This window comes from Rhineura floridana, chromosome 9 (genome assembly GCF_030035675.1).
Source record: "Rhineura floridana isolate rRhiFlo1 chromosome 9, rRhiFlo1.hap2, whole genome shotgun sequence".
NCBI classification, from domain to species: Eukaryota; Metazoa; Chordata; class Lepidosauria; order Squamata; family Rhineuridae; genus Rhineura; species Rhineura floridana.
Window position 1 is genome coordinate 48152731 of NC_084488.1, and position 23278 is coordinate 48176008.

Below are 23278 nucleotides of genomic sequence, written 5' to 3' on the forward strand. Positions count from 1 at the left end.
GTCTCAATTTCCCTGTACTAGTCCCTGTACTGCTATTTTAGTATGACAAAGTGAACTGCACCTCAGCTGCTAGATACGATTATGAAAAAATTCTGGCACATAAATCCAGCAGTAAGCAATGTTAGCACAGTGTCACAGTACTCTACTGAAACCTGGCTGACCTCCAGAAATGATTACATGCTTATTTGCTTTTGACATTGCCTCCATATGTAAAGCACAATTCAAATAAAAAAACCACAACCTAAATAGGGTCATTGTCCTAGGTTAAAGTACAAAAACCAGTACAGTACAAAACACTATAAACCAAAACAAATACAGAAGAGGGTGTACCCTTTAAGACCATAATGTTTTATAGCTTATCTTTACCCTTCGTAAGTTTTTGCAAAGAAGAGGAAGGGTACGGAAGAATGGTGTTTTAGTATCTGATAAGGCAGCACAAGAAAATGCAGAATAAAATTAAATATTTGAAAATAGACTGCTCAAAAGAGTTGCATTCATGCAACTGTAAGTATAGACTTGCTCTATAGTAGTACTAGTATAGTAAAAACCCACCTCTTCACCCAGGCATTTTAATGTATTTTATGCTTTTAATCTTGCTTATTTTATTTCTAGTTTTCTTTTACTTTGTTTATATAATGTTTTATATTGTTTGCACAATACACACTTGCTGTATTTTAAATATTGTGGTTTTATCATGTTGTACACCGCCCTGGGAGCTGCTAGCTATAGGGCGGTTTAGAAATGCAACTAAATAATAATAATAATAATAATAATAATAATAATAATAGTATAGACATGTTCACATGTTATATTGCTGAACACAGGTACAAGTTTTTTTTACACATGTATAAGTGTTTGTGTGAGGGTACACTTGTTGACTTATATAGCTCAACTATTGTGTGCACAACTCCACTCAAATGTTACATGTGAAAAACAGTACAAGTGTATTGTCCAGCTATTTGTGTACACAGATTATACATTCACTGAAGGTAACCTGTGGACACTCATTATATAATTGGCATTAGAATGTCCCGTCAAGAAAACTTGTTTACACTAGAGTGTTTTATTTCTGAGCCTAGCATGCATTCGCACTGAGGGAGTCACAAGTAAGCCCCTAGTAAGCATGATTAGAATTCCATTCTAAATCTCACAACAAAGTATGTTAATAGCCTGAAAGATTTGAAGAGACCATAGATTCATGGCATAGAACAGTGGTTCCCAACCTTTATAAGCACGGGACCCCCTTTATAAGCTGAAAAAAAATTGCGACCCCCTCCTCCCAGGGAGGCAGGCTGGCTGCCAGGAAGGAAGGAAGAAAGCAGCCTTTCTTTGCAAGCTTGCTTCTTTTTGCTTCACAAAAAGCCCTCTCCTCTCATTCTAAGTAAGGGCGTTGCCAGTAGCGGTAGTGCAAGGAGACGGGAATCAGTGATAGTAATCCCCTCTTCCTAGTAGCTCCACCCTCAGCCTTCTTTGGCATCTGCCATATATTTTATAGGTAGATGCCTGCCCTTAGTGCGCCTGAAAGACGCTCTGGCGCTTCAGCAAAAGGCCTCCCCTCTCGTTTGGAGCAAGGGGGAGGTGTCACCTGCAGTGGCAGCTGAAAGCAGACAGTGTAGAAGGAGTGAAGACTTTTTAAAAAAATTAATAAATAATTCATTTCTTTACTGTTCATGGCCCCCTCTGGATTACTTCACGCCCCCCCTGGGGGTCCCGGTCCCCAGGTTGGGAACCACTGGGTTAGAGTGTTGGGCTAAGATCCAGGTTCAAATCCCCACCCAGCCATAAAGCCCACTGGGTGACCTTGGGCCAGGCACAGTCTCTCAGCCTGACTTATGTCACAGAGTTTGTTTAAGGATAAAATGGAAGGGGGGAAACCATGTGCACAACCATGTGCACCACCTTGAGCAACTTGGAGGAAAGGTGGGATATAAATGCAATAATAAATAAATTTTAGCTGCCGTATGTGGACCCCAGCCTCGGCCAACCTGCTGAATTTTTAAAAAATCATTGTTATCAAGAAGCAGCAATATGGTAGTGGTGGGGATACTAGATTGTGAAGACAAAAGGGTGGATAGGTTGAGGAGGGGGTTAGTGCTTTTAGGCCTTGGGATGATCATCAGAACTGATAACTTGGTTAGTGTGCACTTTGGGAATGAGAGTTAAGCAGAAGACAGATCAGCACACACACAAACACATCTGCCCCTCCTGCAAGCATTTGCAGGCATGCATGCATTTGGACATGTGGGAGGGGGGAAACTCTCAACTGCTGCAGCATACTGGAGAGAGTTTGGGGGAACGGAATGTAGGTGGAAGAAAGGGGGGACACAGGCACACACACTTAGTCTCAGAGATGGGAGGTGAGCAAGTCCTGAGCTTCCTTACTGCTCCTTTGCTCTGTCTGGGCCAAAGGCGAGATCTGGGCAGCCTTGCAAATAAGAATAATTTTTAAAAGGAGGTGGCAGCGAAGCAGGAGCCAAGAAAAGCAGGCAGGCTGGCTGCCAGGAAGGAGGGGGGAAAGTAGCCTTTCCTCGCAGCTGTGCTTCTTTTTGCTTCACAAAAAGCCCTCTCCTCTCATTCTGAGTAAGGGCATCATTAGCGGTGGCAGTGAGACGATCCGGGAGCTGGGATAGTAACCCCTCTTGCCTTGCCAGTAAGATGAGAATATGAGCCAGATAGCAGTGAGGCTGGGATAGGACGTGCAGTAGCAAACTATGGTTTGGTACTAAACAGTAACAGAAGTTTCTAATCTCTTTTCCTTGCACATGGAGAAAGGGCAGGAGAGCACATGTGGAGGACAGGGCTATCAATGGCTACTAGCCATAATGGCTGTGCTCTGCCACCCTAATCAGAGGCAGCATGCTTCTGAAAACCAGTTGCCGGAAGCCTCAGGAGGGGAGAGTGTTCTTGCACTCGGGTCCTGCTTGCGGGCTTCCCCCAGGCACCTGGTTGGCCACTGTGAGAACAGGATGCTGGACTAGATGGGCCACTGGCCTGATCCAGCAGGCTCTTCTTATGTTCTTAACTAAGACTCACAACTCATGCATACAGCAGCAAACTATGGCTTTTCACTTTGTTTAAATGTACCCATGGTCTTAGCTCTTTATTTTTGAAATTTTGTTCAGCCATAGCTCCCAATGTATATAATTTAGCACTGCTTTTTAAAGTGCCTGTTTGATTAAGTTGTGGTTACACATGTCTTCCAAACAACGTTTTTTAAAAAGCTGTTAATTAGCAAGGAAAGAATGAGCAGAAAAGGATAAACAAATCTTAGCAAACTTAAATATGAGTGGGGGGGAAGCAATTCTTCACTAAAAATTGCAAAGCAAGATTCCTATCTTAAAACTATTTGCATCATCTGAGCATTTGCTGTAGGACATAAAATCAGTAAAGTAAGTTACACTTGGAAGTGATAATTACACTCCTTCTTAAATGTTTAAAACTTTTCAGGATCAAGGCAGTGACTTCAACAATGTTTTATGTATTCCTGCTCTTTACTGAATTGCTATGTGGCTATTTTTTTAAAAGTAATACATAAGCCAAATCTGTGAGGAGAAATGGAAATGCTTAAAGGCATTTTTAAAGGAATCATATTTTGATTGCCTACTGTCTGTTCAGGCATGTTTTCATTCAGTTAACTGGTAGAGCAAAACATTAATTGCTCCTTTTTATACATCTGTTATTTTCCTTATGTAAACTACTTACACACACAATAAAGGCAAAAACTGGCTGCAGACTTACATTTGTGAATCTTAGTTCATTTATTCATTCACACCTTACTAGCATCACACAGAGCTTCATCATGCAAGATTTAAACTAAACCTGGTGAGACAAAACATTGCCTTTTAAATAGACCCCACAGCTGCCTGAACTAGTCTTGATTTCTATGCAGTTTTACTGTGATTTTAATTGATAATTTTGAATACATTGTGTTATTTTTTGTATTTTGCTTATCTTGTACCTTGAAAATCTTCATAGGAAGACAATGCAGCTTTATTAAAACAAATAAAATAACTACTGATTTTTACATTTTGGATTCTATTAAAACGTAAGGGGAGAAATCCTGCCCTTAAATGGGATATTTTCCACTGAAATTAACAGAACATGAGAATACTTAGTTTTGAATGGATCATCAGCTATTACTTGTGTAAAGAATAACAAATGTGTGCTGTAGAACAATGGGACAAACAACACACAGAATAAGCTGACATCTTAATGTTAATATATGCAAAATTCGCTAAAGCTATTAATAGTTTGTTCAGATATTTGTGTTGAAAACAGTGCAGACATTTACACAGGAAAGATGGCAATATTATCCTTGGCAGATGAAAGAGGATCGGAAATAAATCTATCAACAGGGAGGAAAATGTGCAACAGCACAGTATTGATGAGCCAAAGGGTATTTATTACTTGAGTTCTAGGGCTGTTGATGGGTAGCAGTTACAGATGCCAGGTGCCAGAGTACTAGGGTCCATATCTCTAGATTTTCTCTTGCATGCTGGATGCCTGACAACCAACCGGCTGTCAGCTCTTGGGAACCCTGTGCAAGGGATTTTGACAGGTGAGCAGGACAACCAACCTGTCAGTCATTACATATTACAATGATGTGGTGTGACTGACATGTGGTAGGCTGCCCACCCACCTGTAAAATATGGCCCATGAAGCAGATCCTGCTAAAAATCTGGCCCGTGGAGTTAAAAAGGTTCCCCACCTCTGCTGTAAGAGGACAATAGGTTCCACGTCATTTCCAACAGCAGCCTCTTCATTTCTAGCAAAGCTGAGAGAGGCATGAAGCCAGAGAGAGTGAGTCAAGTTAGACAATCAACCCAGTCCAGTCAAGGCACAGAGCCTCAAAAGACCTGGAGAATAGTAGGTGATTGATTAGAGCCTTAATGTTGATCAACAGCGAAAGTTTTTCAAGGATGGTAGGTCCCAAAAATGTTGTCAGTTCATGCAGTATGAAGTAACTTTATAGAGGTTGGAAGCTTGCTAGGCTTACAAATTACTGTAGCATATTCACTCCAACACGCCCAGCAATTACAAAACCTCCCAAGGTTCTCACCCAAAACATAATAGCTAAGAATGCCCACACAGACACTTTTCCCCAATCATTTAAAGAATTCATTTGCAGGTGACACAGTAATGTCTTACTTTCATTCTGCAAGAGACTCAACTTTTGGGGAATGGGGAGTCCCGTTGGCCTAGGAGCATTTCTCTCACATTGCTTGCAAAGTTTTTGACTTGTCAAACAGCAGTATTCTCAGACGGAAAGAGTATCATGTATACATATACCATACATATGTGGATGCCCATCTGCAATTGGAATGGATAACAAGCCTCTTGAATAATCCATCTTTTCATATACTAGCTTGCTTTCAATGTTGGGCACTCAAGCTACAAAAACATAGTATAATTTGTCTCCCTAGAAAGAATAAGCTGCATCTGTCTAAAATGGCCAGGGGAAGGGCCTCATGTGTAGTCTACAATACTTAACAAGTGAAGTGCAAACACATTCTCCTGTCTATATTGACAATATTAAGAATTAACTTGCTGTCACAGAAAAACGTCTTCCTACCTACTCAGTTGGTAATTCCACATATAGAGTCACACATCTGGTTCATAAAAGCTACCAGGAAGTAGTAAAAATCAAATCTGCTAGACAGAAAGTTAGATTTCCTGGGACTGACAATTTCAGTGAACAACATGTTGAAATCTTGACCATTGTGCCAGGCAGCAGTTACAGAAACCACATTTCTCAGATTTACACTTCTCCTTTGCCTACATTTGTTGATTTTTGTGAACTCACTGATGGAACTGGATATGGTTATGACTATTGCAGCAAATGCTGTAACACTGAAGTTAGACAATATTTTTTCCTAGGATTGTGGAGAATGTATCCCTACTTTTACATGTGCTTTTCTGATATTACAACCCGTGGTACAGTAGTCATGAAAAGTTTGTGAATTGCCTTGGATATCAGTGAAATTTTCAAACACCTGTGCATGCATAAGTTTGTACAGCCAGCTGCCAGGCATGGAAGGTTCAGTGCTAATTATGCCTTGTCTAATTATGACATGGGGTGTCTACTTTGTGCTTATCTGCTGCTGTTTTCTGTGTTGCTTTTAGCTGTTTTTATTGTATTTTGCACATGTGGAAGGCAGTTAATTAATCATCATTTAGCCATCAGGTGAAGACTGCAAAAGTGATGAGAACTGACAAGCTTTCTCTCCACCTCTGCCCTAGTCCAGAAAAGTTTTTTCACAGTAAATGTAAAACTGATGCGGATTTGAAGCCCTTTAGCCAGTTTTACCTATATAGTGTTCTCCAGACTGAAGTTTCTTGGTTCCACTTTTACATTTGGAACTAGATAATCATTGGAATTTAAACAAGATATTGCATATTATCTACTCCTCCCTTAAGGCAAAACTAACAACATTGGGAAGCTCTTCACTGCAGAGAAGCTGAATAGAAATTCAAAATGCTCAGGCGGTGGTGGTGAGGAAAGCTTGCCAGTTTCAGCCGTGCTTTTTGCAGCCTTTGCACACAATGTACAACAACTTGCTGGAAGAACTTGTGCAAAGAGCATTGATGAAGTATGTGTGCACACACACATACACACAATTCTACCGCAATCTTTGAGAGTTCCCTTCACTAAAGAAGTGAAATTGATAAGAGGTTTGACAGTTCTAGGGCAGTAGTGGGGAACTCTGGTACACAGGCCTAATTAGGTTTGCCAAGCCTCAAAGGTTGACTCACCAAGTCAGTTTGCAGAGCAATGCACACCTTTATCATGCCTGATATCAGGTGCAGGAAGGTTCACTGCCTGCCTGTCACAGTAGCCTGTGGAGAGCTGGCTACTTCCGGATATGGCTCTCTGGCCACATCCAATTCTCGACCCGTCATAGGATTTCAAACTACGTAGGGTATGGTACTTGACATGTGTGAAGCTGTTTTACAGATAGTTTGTCAGGCACTACAACGTACTCTATATCCATTTGCCAGAATTTTTGTGAAATATAGACCACCACAAATATGTGATGAAAACAAGAGACATTGCAAGAGAGGAGGCAGATGAATGTAATGACAACTGAGAAGTATGTTTATAGAGAACTTGGTATAAGGAATACAAAAGAAAGCAACTACAGGGGTATCCCTAAACTGGTTCAAGATATGCACTGAAAGAGTGGTTTTTAAAAACTATTACCAAACAGACGGTACTAAGTGTGATCTTTGTATTTCCTGTATTAGATTTCAGTGATTAGAGGAACATACATTGGCTTAGAATACATGAAAACTCAAAATGGACGCAATGGAGGTGTTATTGTTAATGTAGCATCACTAGCAGGTAAGAAGATTATATTGCTTATTTGTTTCAAACGTTATTTTCTGTTTTTCTATTAGGTTAAAGTCCAGGCAGATTATATGAAATTCCTAAAAGCAATACAAAAACCAACTAAGACATTACACCAATCCAATGACACCAGCACCATAATAGAAAAACTAAATCCAAAAGTAATTAAAATCCACCAAAGGCTTTGGGGAAAAGAACAGTTTTCACTTGATGCATCAGAAATGTTAAGGAAGGCACACAAGTTTATATCTGTAAGGAGTGTGATGGAAGGGGAGATTCAGAATAGCCTACTTACTCCCTTCCTTGCCCAACTGCTTTGCAAGGTAGACCAGCTGTGCTTCTCTGGGTTTATCCACACAGGAGTATTACTTTGTACAAAAGACGCTGGTTTTACCTCCATTTTCTATTGGCACCGTCCAGAGTAAAGGCTCAATGCCAGCTGCAAACACAGTGTTTTCTATTCACACTGAGGGAAGGATTAATCACATAGTTTCCTAATGATCATGCCCTCTAACATTTCCACTCCCTCTGGTTGTTTGGCAACTGAGCATGCTGCAATGGGTTCCTTTAAAAAAAATATGGAAGTGCGAATATCTGTTTTCCCTGGTAGGATACAGCTGAAATACAAATCTTTGTTTCAGCAGTGTTACGCTTTTGCACACAGGTTAGGGGAAAAAGAAAATAAAAGCACTGTTTACAGCAACATAAAAAAGGCCAGCAGAATGGAGGAGAGCAGCTGGAAGTTGTCAGGCTACAGGAAATAAAATGAACAAAGGGAGGAGGAGGGAGTGGTTGTGGAGGGTAACGATTGACACATCCACCTAAAAGCATCGGAGCAAAGCATCTGCAAGCACTAGAGACATGGAGTGAATACTTTTTTTCTTCCCTTTTTGTATTAGTGGATTGGGTTAGTATGGATTTACAGGGGGGAATGATTTACAGGCATGATAGTTTCTGTTTGCTGGTAACAACATGTGAACCATATGAATTAAAAGATGTGAGTAGCAGCAAGCACACAGTAAACCACCATGTAAATGAGCCCTCAAATCATTCAATAGAGTTGCCACCACTTCCTACACCACTTTTTCTAGAATCTGGGAGAGCCAATTTAGTAGTAGATCCAAGGACCCTGGCCAACGCTTCCTGCATGTCCAGCCAATCCCTCTGTAATTTATTAGGGGGCTTGAGCCAGCACCCAGTTCTCCCTCTATTGATCCCAGCAATCTGAAAAGTCTACTTTTCTTTAGCACACTAGAATCCTTCTACCCAGTAACAGGGGTCCCATGCACCTTAGGCACATGGAGGTATCTGAATAGCTCTGAGTTTGGCAACTAAGCACACAAACCCAACTGTCCAATTTATATCATGTTTATTAAAAATAAAGAAGTTAAAGGTGGAAGAAAAAACAACAAGAAGCAGAATAAAATGGAGCTTCCGTTGCTCAGTCTGTCTACCTGATCGTAAGCTGCCTACTTACAGTTAGACTTTTGGTGTCCTCCTGTATAAAGCTGCATGGATGGTCAGTTGCAGGCTTTCATAATAACAGGTGAAAGACAAAGAAAACTGGTTTTATGATCGCTTTTTAAGGGCTTATCACCCACAACTCTGAGTGGCAGCTGTCACCAGACACCCAATCAAGTCTCACCACACATATCTCAGGTATCCCTTTCACATCTTTTGGGATCTGAGGGGGAAGGTGATAGACCCCTTGGTGTACAGGGAGAACCTCAACTTTTGCCTGACTTTGCCTAAGCACCTGCCTTCAGATCCTCTGGTCCTTGTTTGCTGCCCTGGATCTGAAACTTGATTCCTGATTGTTTTGTACCACATTCCCATGTCTTACCCTTGCTAAGACCTGATATAGATCACCAGTATCAAAGGAAATGGCCAGAGCTTTCTTGTTACTTCTTGCTATGGTCTTCCTATGCTAGTACACAAGGAGACAGTGTTGAGGACAAACATGAGTACCACTACCCCCTTGTGAGTTTTTATTGTGCTGATTTTTTTGCAGTCTTCTTTAAATTCCATTGGCACATAGCATATTCTAAAGAGACACAGAAATCCTCTTATAGGACCTTCAGAGTAGTGGTGAAGATTAAAGATATCTTCATCGCAGGGGGGGGGAAATCAGCAACACCTGTCAATACTTAAGAGAATAGTTCAACGTTTGGATGAAACAGGACTACCCTTGACACAACAAAGCTTTTTCCGGAGGCCTGAAGAATAGTACTTAAGGTAGTATCTAGTGTTTGCCATACACAGAGTAGACCCACTGAAAATAATGGACATGACTAGATATATTAATTTAAATGGGTCTACTCTGGGTAAAACTTAGCTGGGTACAATCCTATGGCTATAAGATTGACAAGGAGGGAGTTTATCCCGTAGCAGACATGGTATCCTCTACTTAAAAGGCACCAGCCTCAAACATATCTAGGGATGTTGAATGATTCCTTCAATAAGAACCTTAGCACAAGCCCCTAATAAAAGAAACCTGGTTGCACTGGAAAGACAGACAAGTCTTTTCAAAAATTCTAAGAGGCTATTCAAATCCTCAAAAATGTTTGCTCCTTTTGTCCCCAACATAGAGTTAATGCTGTCCTGTGATGCTTCATCCCGTGGAGAAGGGCCTTGTTCCAAAAAAAAAAAAAGTACCCAGAGGAAGAACAAATAGATGGATATGTATCCAGCAACCTCAATAAAGCAAAACAGGGCTATTCTCAGATGGGAAAGGATATTATACTCATTATATCTAGCCTTAAAAAATCACACAAATATTTGTTTGGAATTCTTTTCATTATTGTAACTGAAAGCAAACTTTTGGTAGGGCTTTTTAAGGAAAATAAAGCAGTACTTATAGCCCGACCACAGAGTTGGGCATTAACCCTAGGAGTTTATGAGTAAAACTGTTTGTTTGTTTGTTTATATCCCACCCTTCCTCCCAGTAGGAATTAATAATTTAGCTATTATTTAGTTGAATACTGTCCTTTAGCTCCAACCAAATATTGTAAAAACTTAGAATTTAACCCTATCATTTCCCATTACTATAACTATAGAGATGGCTCTTGATTCCCCATGGAGGTTATGATAAAAAATATGGTGCAGGCAGCCTTCAAAGTATGGAGAAGTCTTATTCAGTAATACCTCATCCTCCAGGAAGGAAGCTCCTTTTAAAAAAGGCTTTTTTTAAAGGTGAAACTGACCAGCTTTGCTTTGCTATGGATAAACTTTCAAGCCTGTGACAGCCTTTGCTTTAAGGTGAAACTGACCAACCTGTATCTTTGCTATCAATAAACTGATAAGACTGTGCCTTTGCTTTGCTAGGGTGAAATCGACAAGCCTGTGTGTTTGCTTTGCATTAAGAGATCTCTTGCTTTCTCCCAAGGCTGAGGGAAAAATCCAATACGATTCAGAGGAGGAGGCACCCTTTGAAGCTCCTGTTGAAGCTGCCTCCACTATCTATGAGTGGTTGTAGCAACACATCCCTTTTCTTTCCAAGTTATTCCTATCAGTGATACCAAAGATTCTATTAAAGATGTAATGTCCAGGAACACATCTACTTTGTTAACTGAGGCATTACTGTAGACTGGGGTCTTTACTGGACTGGGATCATACCACCTACTAAGATTGATCTGTAATTTCTTACCATAGAGGTGTCAAACATTAGGCATGTGCACCTTATCAAGATATTTAGGATCCTCTTAATAGAGGTGGAAACCAGGTGGAATTGGTTTATTGGTATAATAATAATAAATGGCTGTGTCCCTTGGGCATCTGTAGGATGGGCAATTCCCTCCCCCCCCCAACCTACCTGTGCCTTACAAAATTCTCATTATAAATTGGTATTATAGGTTAGTAGTGAGAAAATTGGGGAAATTAGCTAATCCAAGTAATCAATATTCATTGACATACATCCAATGTTTTGCTGATTCCTGTCTATCATACATACATGCTTCTCACAGGATGTAAATACTTCTCAGAGACTAAGGTATTTTTTATGGTGGCATATATGTCTGCGAACAGGAATGTATAGCATTAAATCTCAGTCTAAGAAATATGATCGAGCCCTGAAGAAGATAATTTCAATTTCATTTAAAGTGAATATTGAGTAAAAAAATCAGTATTGTTAGTCAACCAAATGGGAAAAAAATACAGGAGGTTGCTGTAGTTTTTAGTTGTTTAATGTGACTTGTTTATGGTGGTGGTTTTAAACTTTTTGTATGCTCGTTTTAAGTCACCTACAGATTGGTGGAACTAAGCTACTAACAAATTTACTTAAAATAATAATTAAATAATTGCACTGTTGGATATGCAGTATGATAGCTATGCTAATAATGAGAAGTTAAGGACTTGGAATCTGTCTTATCTTTGAACTTCCTGTCTCTTGTAGTGGGTGTTATTACTATGTGTTCATTAAACATTATTATTTCCAGTTCAAGTAAACATGGGAAGTTATACCAGTAAAAAACAAAACAAACCCCACCCCAGTGCTAAAACTTTAATAGCACACACCACAGAGAAGTGAATAGGTCTTGCTTCAGCCAAACGCATGAGAACAATAGACTTCACGTTTTATTTTCTTAACTTCCACTTTCCTAAGAAAGAACTGGGCAAGACTTAACCATTTGTAAATACCTTAAGAATTGTAGTTAAAGTCTAAATTCTCTGTTTCTGTAAGGTGTAGCATATGCAAATTCAACAATGCAAAAACATATATTTACACATTGATCCTATCCATGTTTGTTTATTTATGTCTGAAAGTATTTATAACCTTTTCTTCAGCTACTAGGGTGGAGTATGCTTCATAGTTTAAACAAAGCACACAATGGTTTGTATTCAACATATTGCTAAATTGAATGTTCCATCAGCACAAAACAAGGAACAGTCCCCCCCTTTCCCCCTGCACAACCTTTAAATCTGTTCTGGGGTTCCCCCAACCCTCTGTAACTTATCTAGGGAGGGTGGGGGGCACGGAGAGAAGAAAGGGGAGCAGAAATCCCCTTACACTAGTTTAAGTTCTTCCAGCAGCACAAGAATTTAGTTGAATATGGCCCTATAAAATTCTAAAAAATAAAACCTCATAGCAAAATAATGAGGCTGCTAAATACAAAACAACAGTAAGAGAGGAGGTCACACAGTAAAATCCTTAAAATAAATATTAACCTGGTGCCAAAATGGCAACACTGTCAGCACCAGTCACATTGCTGAGGGGGAGCTAGCATTCCTCAGGCAGCTGCTAGATCCCTGGCAGAGTAGTAGGTGGCTGCATGCCATTTTAAATTCCCCACAATTCTCCAGAACAGCATTATGTTAAAGTAGTAGCAGCCCAGTACTGATCAATGAAATATTGCCTTACCTGAGTAAGGTATAAGAGGGAGCACACAGAGGATCTTTGCAGGTACATGGGCTTCAAGCTATCTAACAAGACCTGCTTTATGCATATGCATTAGCTTCACATTTTTGTCTTGATTAGACTCTGATTGGACTTGCAAATCCTTCGCCTGCCCCCCCAGTGAATTGTTTGCCACGAGCACAGAATACTATTTTGTTCACCATTTGCACTACCAACAAATGCAGAGTGAGCCACTTTCTGAAAAATTATGGCTTGTGCTTATGATGGAAAACAGTCCTTATATTTGCCCTGGTCTCAGTTGAACTATATTTTATATTTCTCACTTTTAAACTGTTCTCTTTGTTGCTTTGAATGCCCATTCAACTGGAAAAGTAACTAAGAAGTGGTATAAACAATAACAGTTCATCTTCCCCACCTTCTATTGTCAGTCAAACTTCAAAATAAAAATATAAAGACAGAATGTTTTAACTATGCAGGCTTACATTTATTTATTAGTTTAGCTGTGTATTAGTTATCGGAATTGATGCTGCTTTTGATTAATATTTGTAACCTTTTTTCTTTCCATTGTTAAAGGACTTATGCCTGCTGCATTCCAACCAGTGTACTGTGCTTCAAAGCATGGGGTAGTTGGATTTACACGTTCAGTAGCTGTGAGTATAAGCAACTGAAGAATTCTCATAATTTCCCTCATGACAAACTCACTTTCCCATTTCCCCTCCTCTCAGCTATAAAATAACTGCATTATCTAAATATTTTAGCTATTCAAAGCAACTGTGCTTTACAAATAAAACCACTCTTGCTTCTTTAGAATCTTATTGCTTGGATTTTTGAATGTTTCCCAGCTTATTAAAGTGAAAACAGTGCTAAGAAATGCACCTGAATTAGTAATAACATAAATCCACAAAGGACGGGCTAATTCCACTTCTGAGAAACATCTTTTGAGACAATAGCTAGCTTATTTGGCCATTTAGTGTCACAGGAATACACTTGCCTGCCTTAAATATGTATCTCATTGGCAAACTGGCAAGTGTTGATCATATATGTTTCCTAATCACTGATCATTATTTTTATGAGTAGCCAGCAACTGGATTGGTCAACTGAGGACCAATCAGAGAGGCAATGGGCCAAGTCTATCCCTTCCTGCTCACTTACCTTCATCAGTGTAAGAAGAAACTCCAGACCCACATACTGTTGGTCCTGTGAGAGTTTGGTTCTTAGATATGCAAGTAGCACAGCCTGTGTGTTCCTGACCATGTTTTTCCCCCCATCCAAATCAGGGGTGTAGTCATCCAGGGTCTTGGGGGGTCTTAGACCCTTTACTATTTTGGGAGGAGGGTCCCAATGTCTTCAGTGTCCTACAAGGCAATCATGAAAGGGGAATATGCTAGCCACAGAAGAGTTTTCTAACTTGCTTCCTTGTCCTTTCTTGCTAATTGGAGCCAGTTGGAGTGAAAGGAGGTGAGTCGGCCACTGAGAAGACTCTTTTCAGTAGCTGACACTCTCCCCTTTCATGCTGATTGGCTCCTAGAGACATCTTTTGTTGTGGAGGAAGGCATTAACAAGGATCTCATTCTCAACCTAGCAGCAAAAGAAAAAAAGGGAGGATGTGTGGCTGTGACCACAACATTTGCCACAACATTACTGATCCTAAAGTAAGCGATAAAGAGATTGGCTAAAGTAAAGGGCTGCTTTGCATGTTAGAAAGATATGGAAAAGTGGCAGGCGAACTATCAATTAAGTGAGCCAGATCTGACTACCAGGTTACCTACCACAAGTTTATACGATGTTTTAAAAAACAAACCTTGAAATCATGGTTTAGCATAGGCCTCTTTGTGCTGAACATCATGCAGTTGAAAACAAAGCACAATTTGTAAGATAACTTCCCATCTTCAACTCTAAAATATCACATGTACCAAATTAAGACCACACAATGCCACATTTTATGCCAATTGCCATAAAAAAAAGCAAATATAAACTACAATAAAGAGATAAGGTTTGGTAATGTGGTACTCATGTTTTTTGTTGATTAAATTAAGTAAGATGTGTAAATATGGAAGAACATTCCTATGTATAGGAAGCCTCCTTATACCACATGTCAGGCAAATACTGTTCATCTAGCCAGTATTGCCTACTTTGATTGGCAGAGGCTCTTCAGATATTTCACCTAATCTGACACCTGATTATTTTTACTGGAGGTATCAGGAATTGAACATGGTACCCTTTGCATGCAATGCAGGTTCTCTACAATATGGTCTCCCCGCACACCCAGAAACACTTAACATGTCTGACTTTTTTTATAGATGGTTGCTGCAATAGCAAACTATGGAGTACGAATAAATACGATCTGTCCTGCTTTTGTTAATACATCAATTCTTCAATCAATTGAAAAGGAAGAAAATATGGGTCCATATGTAGGATACAAAGAAGAGATTAAAGATATGATGAAATTCTATGGTGTATTGGAGTAAGTAAAGTATGCACAGTGCTACTTGTGATATTTAGGCAAATAGAAATTGTTCAATAATACTAGCAATGGCTATACTCCTGTTTGCCTGTGACTCAAGCACTTAAAGTGTATCAGGGGAGTTGCAGAGAAAGGAGACAAAGAGGCACCAATTGCTCATATCAGACACATCACAACTTTATTTAAAGTGCCTATAAAATATGCTAGATATTAAGGCTACAGTCTGGATTTTTTTAGACCCTTCCCTTCCCTGCCATCAGCATTCTATATAGTCTTGTTAGGCAGATTGTTTTTAAAGAATTATTTTCGTTAATTTACAAAAATACATTATGTTCACATACCTAGGGAGTCCCTCAAATACATCGTAATCAGAGTCTTATTTTTGGATGGCCCTGTTTCACTTACAAACAGATCAGTTCAGGCACCTGAGTTCGTTATTACAGGGAATGATGAATCGATTATATCCTTTTTGAAATGAGATGACTACAATGTCACTCATTAACAGCTATGATGAAAATCCCTTTCACAGAGGGCTGTGGCTTATATCACACCAAAACGTACCAGTTTCAGGTATACATGCAGAAAGCAGGATGTTGGTCCAGTGTCTCCTTCTCTTTTGCCCTATTGGTTTAGGCTTTGATTCCCCACTCCCAAAACAAAGACGTTACTGGTTCATATGGGATTTTCCATTTTCAAATATCCGAAAGGCTGTGTTGTAAAAAAAAAAAAAAAAGTGGGAAAATATGGTTGAATAGCAAGGAGGGGAACTTAAAAATAGCAAGTTCTTTTACAAGCATGGAACATATTCTTAAGGGAAATTGCAAAATGGATGGAGTGGGTGAAGGTGCAAATTGCTCACCCATGAGGGAAGTTGCAGTCACCTATGATATATAGGTGGCATGGCTTTGAAAAATATTTGATGAGGGACACATATGACATAGATTGAGTTACCTCCAGCAGTTACAAATGACCCACAAGAACAAATGTTGGTAGGTGCACATAGCCTCACCTCATCAACTGCCAAAATTGGTGGTGGGTTTTCTGTGCCCTAAGTACCATAATAGATGCCATGCATAGATACATGGAGACAGCCAAATACCTTGAAGTCCCACAAATCCACCAGCACCGACCACCCTCTTCCCATCAGCCAGTACAGCTCCTGTTGCATTACCTAACCTGACTGATGATTGGGCGAAGTAGGAATCAAGTCTTTATAGGCCTCATTCCTGCCTCTCATTTGAAATGTTGCAAGATCCCAGAGAAAAAGTCAAATTTTGCGAGACTTCACGAGATACAGGCCAAAAATCTTGTGATGTGGGTCTCTTCCCCAGCTCTCTGCAGACTTAGTTAACAGACAGGGAACCTGTTCTGACAGAGCCTCTGTTGCTGTTTGTACTAGATGGGCAGTAGATTAAAGAGCCACAGGACCATGTCTCAGAGATCAGCAGCTAAGGTACATAATAAGAGAGCCCCGCCAAAACTTTTGTTTATACTGTGAGGAAGGAGTTAGAGAACCCTTTTCCCTATGAGTCGGGCCATCACAGCGGTTTTAGCTCCACCTATCGTGCGAAGGCAAGAATGTCTTTGAAGTCAAGACTAGGGGCGTCAGGCCCCTCCCACTCTCCAGTTCATTCTTGCCTTTCTACGAACAAGATTGAGATCTATATAGCTTAGCGATTAGCTAAGTTCTTTTGGTGTTTGTTTGTGTGTTTGTTTGACAGGGCGCGGAGGTATTGTCTCTTGTGTGTCTCCAAGTGTCCTCCTTCCCTCCGTATTGTGTTTAACTGCGTTTAACTGTATCCGAAATTTGGGGAATTCTCTTGGGGAGCCTTTTTCCCTTGCCCGGGCAGTTTGTTTCCCCTTTTGGATTACTCCCCACCCCTAGGAGAGACCGCGGCTGTGGATCCTCCTCGTCCCTTCGCTTTTCCCTTTCTCTTGGGCTCTGCGCTTCCCCTGGGAACTTGCGGCTGCAATTCCCTTCTAGCGGCTTGTCTTGCTGGGCTGCCTTTTCTCCGCGCTCCGTGACGCTCTCGGAAGACCGCGGCTGCGGTTCTTCTGATCTCAGCGGGAGCTTGCGGCTGTGGCTCCCGCCGTTACCCCGTCACCCGTTTTAGCCTGCCCGGGTCTGTTCTCGCCCCACTGAAACCTGTGGCTGCGGCTATTTCATTAGTGCCTTTACCTGAGCTCTCCCTTTTACCTCAGCTCACCCTCGCTACGTGGCTTTAATTTCCCACCGCGAAGGGCTTTGCAGACGGCGACGGCGGCTCCCTCTGCGGCGGCTGCCGCATTTCCCCTACCGCCTGTTCCCTCCTGGGGGTTTTTTAGAGCCGCTAGTGCGGTTTTCGGCCCCGCGGTTCCTCCTGCGAGACTGTGCTGGGCAGCCCTTCCCCCAGTTCGCTTCCAGACGGCCGCCATTGCTCCTTCTCTCTCCGCCATTTTTTCCCGCTCTTTTTTCCGGGCGCCATTTTTTGAATTCAAATTTCCCGCCTTTTTTGTTACCCTTATTAACCTTCGGATACCTCCCCTGCAGGCTATCTATCCGTATGTGTGTTGTATGTGCTGCAGACAGACTTACACAGGGCTGACTTACACACAATTTTACTGTGGCTGTAATCCTAGTGGCTGGATTATATTATCAAGGCTGGAGCTCCAATCCTAGTGGGCTGGATTGTATTATCAAGGCTGGAGCTTTAATCCTAGTGGCTGGATTGTATTATCAAGGCTGGAGCTTTACTCTTAGTGGCCGACTTGTACTAAATCTGATTTATATTGGTATATCCTGCCCCCTCTGGGGCCGTGAACCAAGCCTGAAACCCAGCCTACAGCACTAATCTGAGTGTGCCAACTCTAAAACAGCCTATATTATATTAACGCTGATACCTCAGTGCATTCTGCCCCCTCTGTGGCAGTGCACTTCGCCATCTGCCAGTGTATTCTACCCCCTCCATGGTCGTACGCTGTGCCAGTTTGGGTCTTTACATCCTGCCCCCTCCGTGGCAGTGTACTGCACCCAAGTTAATATAAGATGGCAGAACAGCCAGGCATGTCGCCATCAACCCATATGGTGCCAGATCAGCAAGGCATGCCACAATCAGCCAAGCCACAACATCCTAACACGACTAAGACCAGACATGCCAAAGCACTGGCTAAGACAAAACATCTTTCCAGCCATAGTAAACCAAAGCGCCCACGTTATGTCTCTGTGCCAACCACCACCACAGCACAGGCACACATAAGCGATATTCTCCATTCCCCTGCTGCTGCCTCTGACGAGGAAGAGTTTGTTGGCTTTCCCGCTCAGTGTTCGCCTAACGAACCTCCCTCCGTTTTACCGCCCCAAACATCTGTTCCAATAGTTCCTCAGGCACATACATCTGCCACATCCGGTCTGCAGCTGTCTCCTGATTTCCTCTCCCAACTTCAAGCCATGCTGGCATTTTTCACCCAAATGCAGTCACTACCACAAGTTCCTGCCATACCCCCACTCAACATGGACCAACGTGCGTGCCATGAAGCTCATTCTTCCTGTTCACCAGATCCCTTTGATGTAGCCAGAGGCAGATGTACGGACGAAGCCTCGTATGCGGAGGAGTCAACTTTCACTGACCATGTTGAAGGAGACGACTGGAGTGACTATTCAGATCATGAGGAGGATACATCGTATTGCTTGTTTAATACCTCAGACTATCAGCCGCTAGCACGCAGGGTAGTTAATACCCTTGGTCTCCAGACTGCGCCTTCAACTTCGTCCGCCCCAGCTATCAAAGGGGCCAAGGTCCTCAAATCCCCTGCACCTACTGAACACTACATTCCGGTGCCGGACCCAATTGCCAAATTAGCCTCTGAAGAATGGGCTCATCCACTCCAAGCTCGACGCTTCAAGAACCTGGCTGACAGGCTTTACGCCCTAGCTCCAGACTTTGCCACCAAGTTAGACGTCCCTGGCATAGATGAACCAATCGCTCGCCTCGTTTCACGATCTCTATTGCCCAGGGAAGGGGAATCCCACCTAAAGGACACTACTGAGCGACGAATAGACTTCGCCCTCCACAAGAACCACGAGGCCACTGCCCTATCCATGCGTGCCTCCGCTTCAGCCTCCATTTTCTCCAGAGCATCTATGATGTGGCTGGATGACCTTCTAGAGGACGCTAACCCTGATCCTGTCGCCCTCAGAAGAGCGCTATTGAAATTGCGTAAAACAGCAGCTTTTGTGGCCGATGCCACTCTGGATGCTACTCAATTAGGGGCACGAGCCATGACGGCTCAAATAGTCGCTCGACGCACCCTCTGGCTTCGCCACTGGCAAGCTGATTCAGCGGCCAGATTGAACCTGTCCAGGGCTCCTTACTCCAGATCTCTACTCTTCGGCGAGGAAGCTCTAAAGGCAGTGCTGGTTGATCCAAAAGACGCCCACAAACCGGTTCTGGCCACAGTCAAGAACATCGACCACAGGCCTTTCAGGCGATTTCCTTCCTTCCGTTCTAACCAGCCCTTTCGAGGAACGCGGCCAGGAGGACGAGGCCGCGACTTCAGATCCTATGACCCCAACGCATTCAGGGGCTCCTGGAACCGACGCTTCCAGGGCAGAGGTCAGTACCAAGGGCGCAGGGGCAACTCATCGTCCTCATATAAGGGAGGCCCTCGCCTACGCAAGTAGTATTAACGCCCTCCCCATAGGTGGCAGATTACTTAATTTTGAAGATCGATGGCTGCGCCTTACTACGGTCTCCTGGATCAGGGACCTTTTCAGTTATGGCTATACCATAGAGTTCTGGGCAACCCCATCAGACAGATTCCACCCGTCTCCTTGCCCAAGGGCACCAGCCAGGCACAACATCATGCAGACAGCTATACACCACCTCTTGGACATAGCGGCGATAGAGCCAGTTCCCACAACTGAGAGGTCGGAAGGGGTGTACTCCTATTTGCTGTGCCAAAACGAGATTTATCATGGAGGGCGGTATTGGACCTCAAGTTTGTCAACTGTTTTGTAACATATCGCAGGTTCAAAATGGAATCACTCCATTCCATTATGGAGAGTCTGCATGAAGGAGACTTCCTGGCTTCTATCGACCTTAAGGAAGCGTATCTCCATGTGCCCATTTGCATAGCCCACAGAAAGTTTCTTCGGTTTGCTTTTGGCCACCAGCACTTTCAATATAGAGCGATGCCATTCGGCCTCTCCTCTGCTCCAAGAGTGTTTACCAAGGTGCTACTCATCCTAGTGTCTTACCTCCGGACCCAAGGGGTTCATATCTACCCATATTTGGATGATCTGCTAATACGGGCCAAGTCTGAGGAGCTGGCTCATCATCATTTAATGATCACCCTCAATGTTTTGCAGGCCTACGGCTGGCTTGTCAACTTCGACAAAAGCCATCTCCAACCAACCCAATGCCTACTACATCTAGGGGCAATGTTGGACACCCTGCAGGCAATGGTCTTCTTGGCTCCAGATCGCATCACTGCCATCACAAGCATCGCAAGGTCCCTGATGCAACAAACATCCGCAGACGTCATGCTTCTCGCCAGAGCGCTCGGGATATTTATCTCTACAATCCACATTGTGCCATGGGCTCGAGCCCACACTCGGCCCCTGCAATGGATTCTGTTGCCTTTTCAAAAAGACATTGCCAGCTCCAACCATCGCAAAGTTCGTTTGAGCCCTGCACTGCGCCTCTCCTTCCGCTGGTAGACCAAGGTTCAACACCTCTCCAAGGGCACGTCGTTCAGAGAACCCTGCAGAACCGTTGTAACCACAGATGCCAGCCTCATAGGTTGGGGAGCCCACTGCAACTCCCAGTACGTTCAGGGGGTTTGGTCCAACGCAGAGCAATCTCAAAGCATCAACTGGCTGGAACTAAAGGCTGTCCACTTAGCTCTATGTCATTTTCAGTCTCTGTTCCCTTTGCATCATGTGCTCATTCGAACAGACAACACGTGTGTAAAATCACATTTGAACAGACAGGGGGGCACCAGGTCTCGTCCTCTGCAGGACTTAGCCTCCCTCATCTTTGTCTGGGCAGAACAACATCTACAATCCCTGAAAGCAGAACATCTCAGAGGGATTTGGAATGTGACAGCAGACTGGCTCAGCAGACAACGGGTCTTTCCGGGAGAATGGAAACTTCATCCAGCCATTTTCCATCGTCTCCAGTGTCGGTTCAGCGCCCTCTCAGTCGACCTGTTTGCTTCCAGTCGCAATTGCCAGCTTCCCAGGTACTTTGCCCGATACCTGGACTCAACAGCAGAAGCAGTGGATGCTCTGACAACACCGTGGCCAGACAGTCTATTGTACGCCTTTCCTCCCATACCATTGTTAGCCAAAACCTTGAGGAAGGCGCGAACCGAAAGGGCACAGCTGGTTCTGATAGCACCATTTTGGCCACGCCGACCGTGGTTCTCAGATCTTCTGGCAATGTCAATGATGGATCCTTGGACACTTCCAGTAAGGCCAGACCTTCTATCCCAGGGTCCAGTACTGCACCAGGACCCTACTTGGCTCAATCTAACAGCGTGGTGTTTGAACGGGGACATTTGAGGTCAGCTGGACTGTCTGACGCTGTGATTGATATTATTTTGGCCATCTACCACTCGTATTTATCAACATACCTGGGTGGCTTTCTCCAAGTGGTGTCAGTCCCACCACCATGATCCATCCCAGGCCACTGTGCATCAGGTGCTCCAATTTCTCCATAGCGGCTTTATGATGGGACTTCGACCCAACACTCTACGTCGACATGCGTCCACTCTGTCGTCCATTCTCTCAGTGTCCTCTCCTGGAGATCATATTTCCTCACATCCGTTCATCAAACGTTTTTTGAGGGGAGTCGCCCTACGCTCTCCGGCTGCTGTCCATCGGTTCCCCTCATGGAGTTTGCCGAAAGTTCTGCAGGCTTTGCAACGCCCTCTGTTTGAACCCATCAGGACTGTTCCCCTACGTATACTGTCCTTCAAGGTCTTGTTTCTGATCGCAATCACATCTGCCAGACGCGTTTCGGAGTTGGGCGCATTGTCTTCTGCTCGACACCTCTGCGTCTTCCATAAGGACTCTGTTGTGCTGAAGACTGATCCTTCCTTCCGTCCCAAGGTCGATTCAGTTTTTCATTGCAACCAGGACATTGTTTTGCCTTCCTTTTGCCCGAATCCTACCCATCCTCTTGAAAAGGCTTGGCATTTGTTAGATGTCCGGAGGGCTCTCAAGACCTACCTGTCTAGGACCCAAGAGATTCGACGAACGGAGTCTCTGTTTGTATCCTTTCATCCAAGGTCTATGGGGCATAAAGTTTCCAATCCTACTTTATCCCGTTGGTTAAGGGCATGTATTACTTTAGCATATGAGTCTCTGAAGCTGTCAGTTCCAGCTAGTATAACGGCTCATTCTACCAGGTCAGCTGCCACTTCGGCTGCTTTTGCCACTAATGCTCCTGTTGCCGATATTTGTAGGGCTGCAGTCTGGTCTACCCCACACTCGTTTATAAGGCATTATAAAATTGATCGTTATGCCTCTGCTGACGCATCTTTCGGCAGACGAGTGTTGCAACAGGTTCTTAATGAGGATTAACACGTGGGTGGTCCCTCCCTGTATGGGCTGCTGTGGTACATCCCGCTGTGATGGCCGGACTCATAGGGAAAATGGACCATTGGTCTCACCTGAAGGGTGATTTTCCTATGAGTACGGACATCACGACCCTCCCAGTTGGAGGATGACTATATATTTTCTAATGTATTATATGTTACTGTTACGCTATTATATTTAAATTTAAGAGTGAAGTCAAGACTTCTAGTTCTGTTATACCGCTATGTTGGAGTCATGTTACTATGCATGGTACTATTGTGTTATTTTCCTGCTGCCAGGCCGGTTGGCCTTGTTCTTGTATTTTTAGATATTTCTCCTTAGACTCACTGCGAATGAACTGGAGAGTGGGAGGGGCCTGACGCCCCTAGTCTTGACTTCAAAGACATTCTTGCCTTCGCATGATAGGTGGAGCTAAAACCGCTGTGATGTCCGTACTCATAGGAAAATCACCCTTCAGGTGAGACCAATGGTCCATTTGCCCACAGCTTGGTGTGTGTGGAAGAAAGTTTCTGAGATGTGTAATTCTTGGAA

At 43.1% G+C, this 23278-nt stretch overlaps 1 protein-coding gene across 1 annotated transcript in view; it reads left to right on the top strand.

Moving 5' to 3' along the window:
* Nucleotides 1–23278, top strand: part of HPGD (15-hydroxyprostaglandin dehydrogenase) — a 41615-nt gene that overhangs the window by 15087 nt on the left and 3250 nt on the right. Inside the window, exons 4-6 of the mRNA XM_061584517.1 lie at nucleotides 7246–7342; nucleotides 13275–13351; nucleotides 15002–15165. Coding sequence (XP_061440501.1) covers nucleotides 7246–7342; nucleotides 13275–13351; nucleotides 15002–15165 — 338 coding nt within the window. The remainder of the gene's footprint in view (nucleotides 1–7245; nucleotides 7343–13274; nucleotides 13352–15001; nucleotides 15166–23278) is intronic.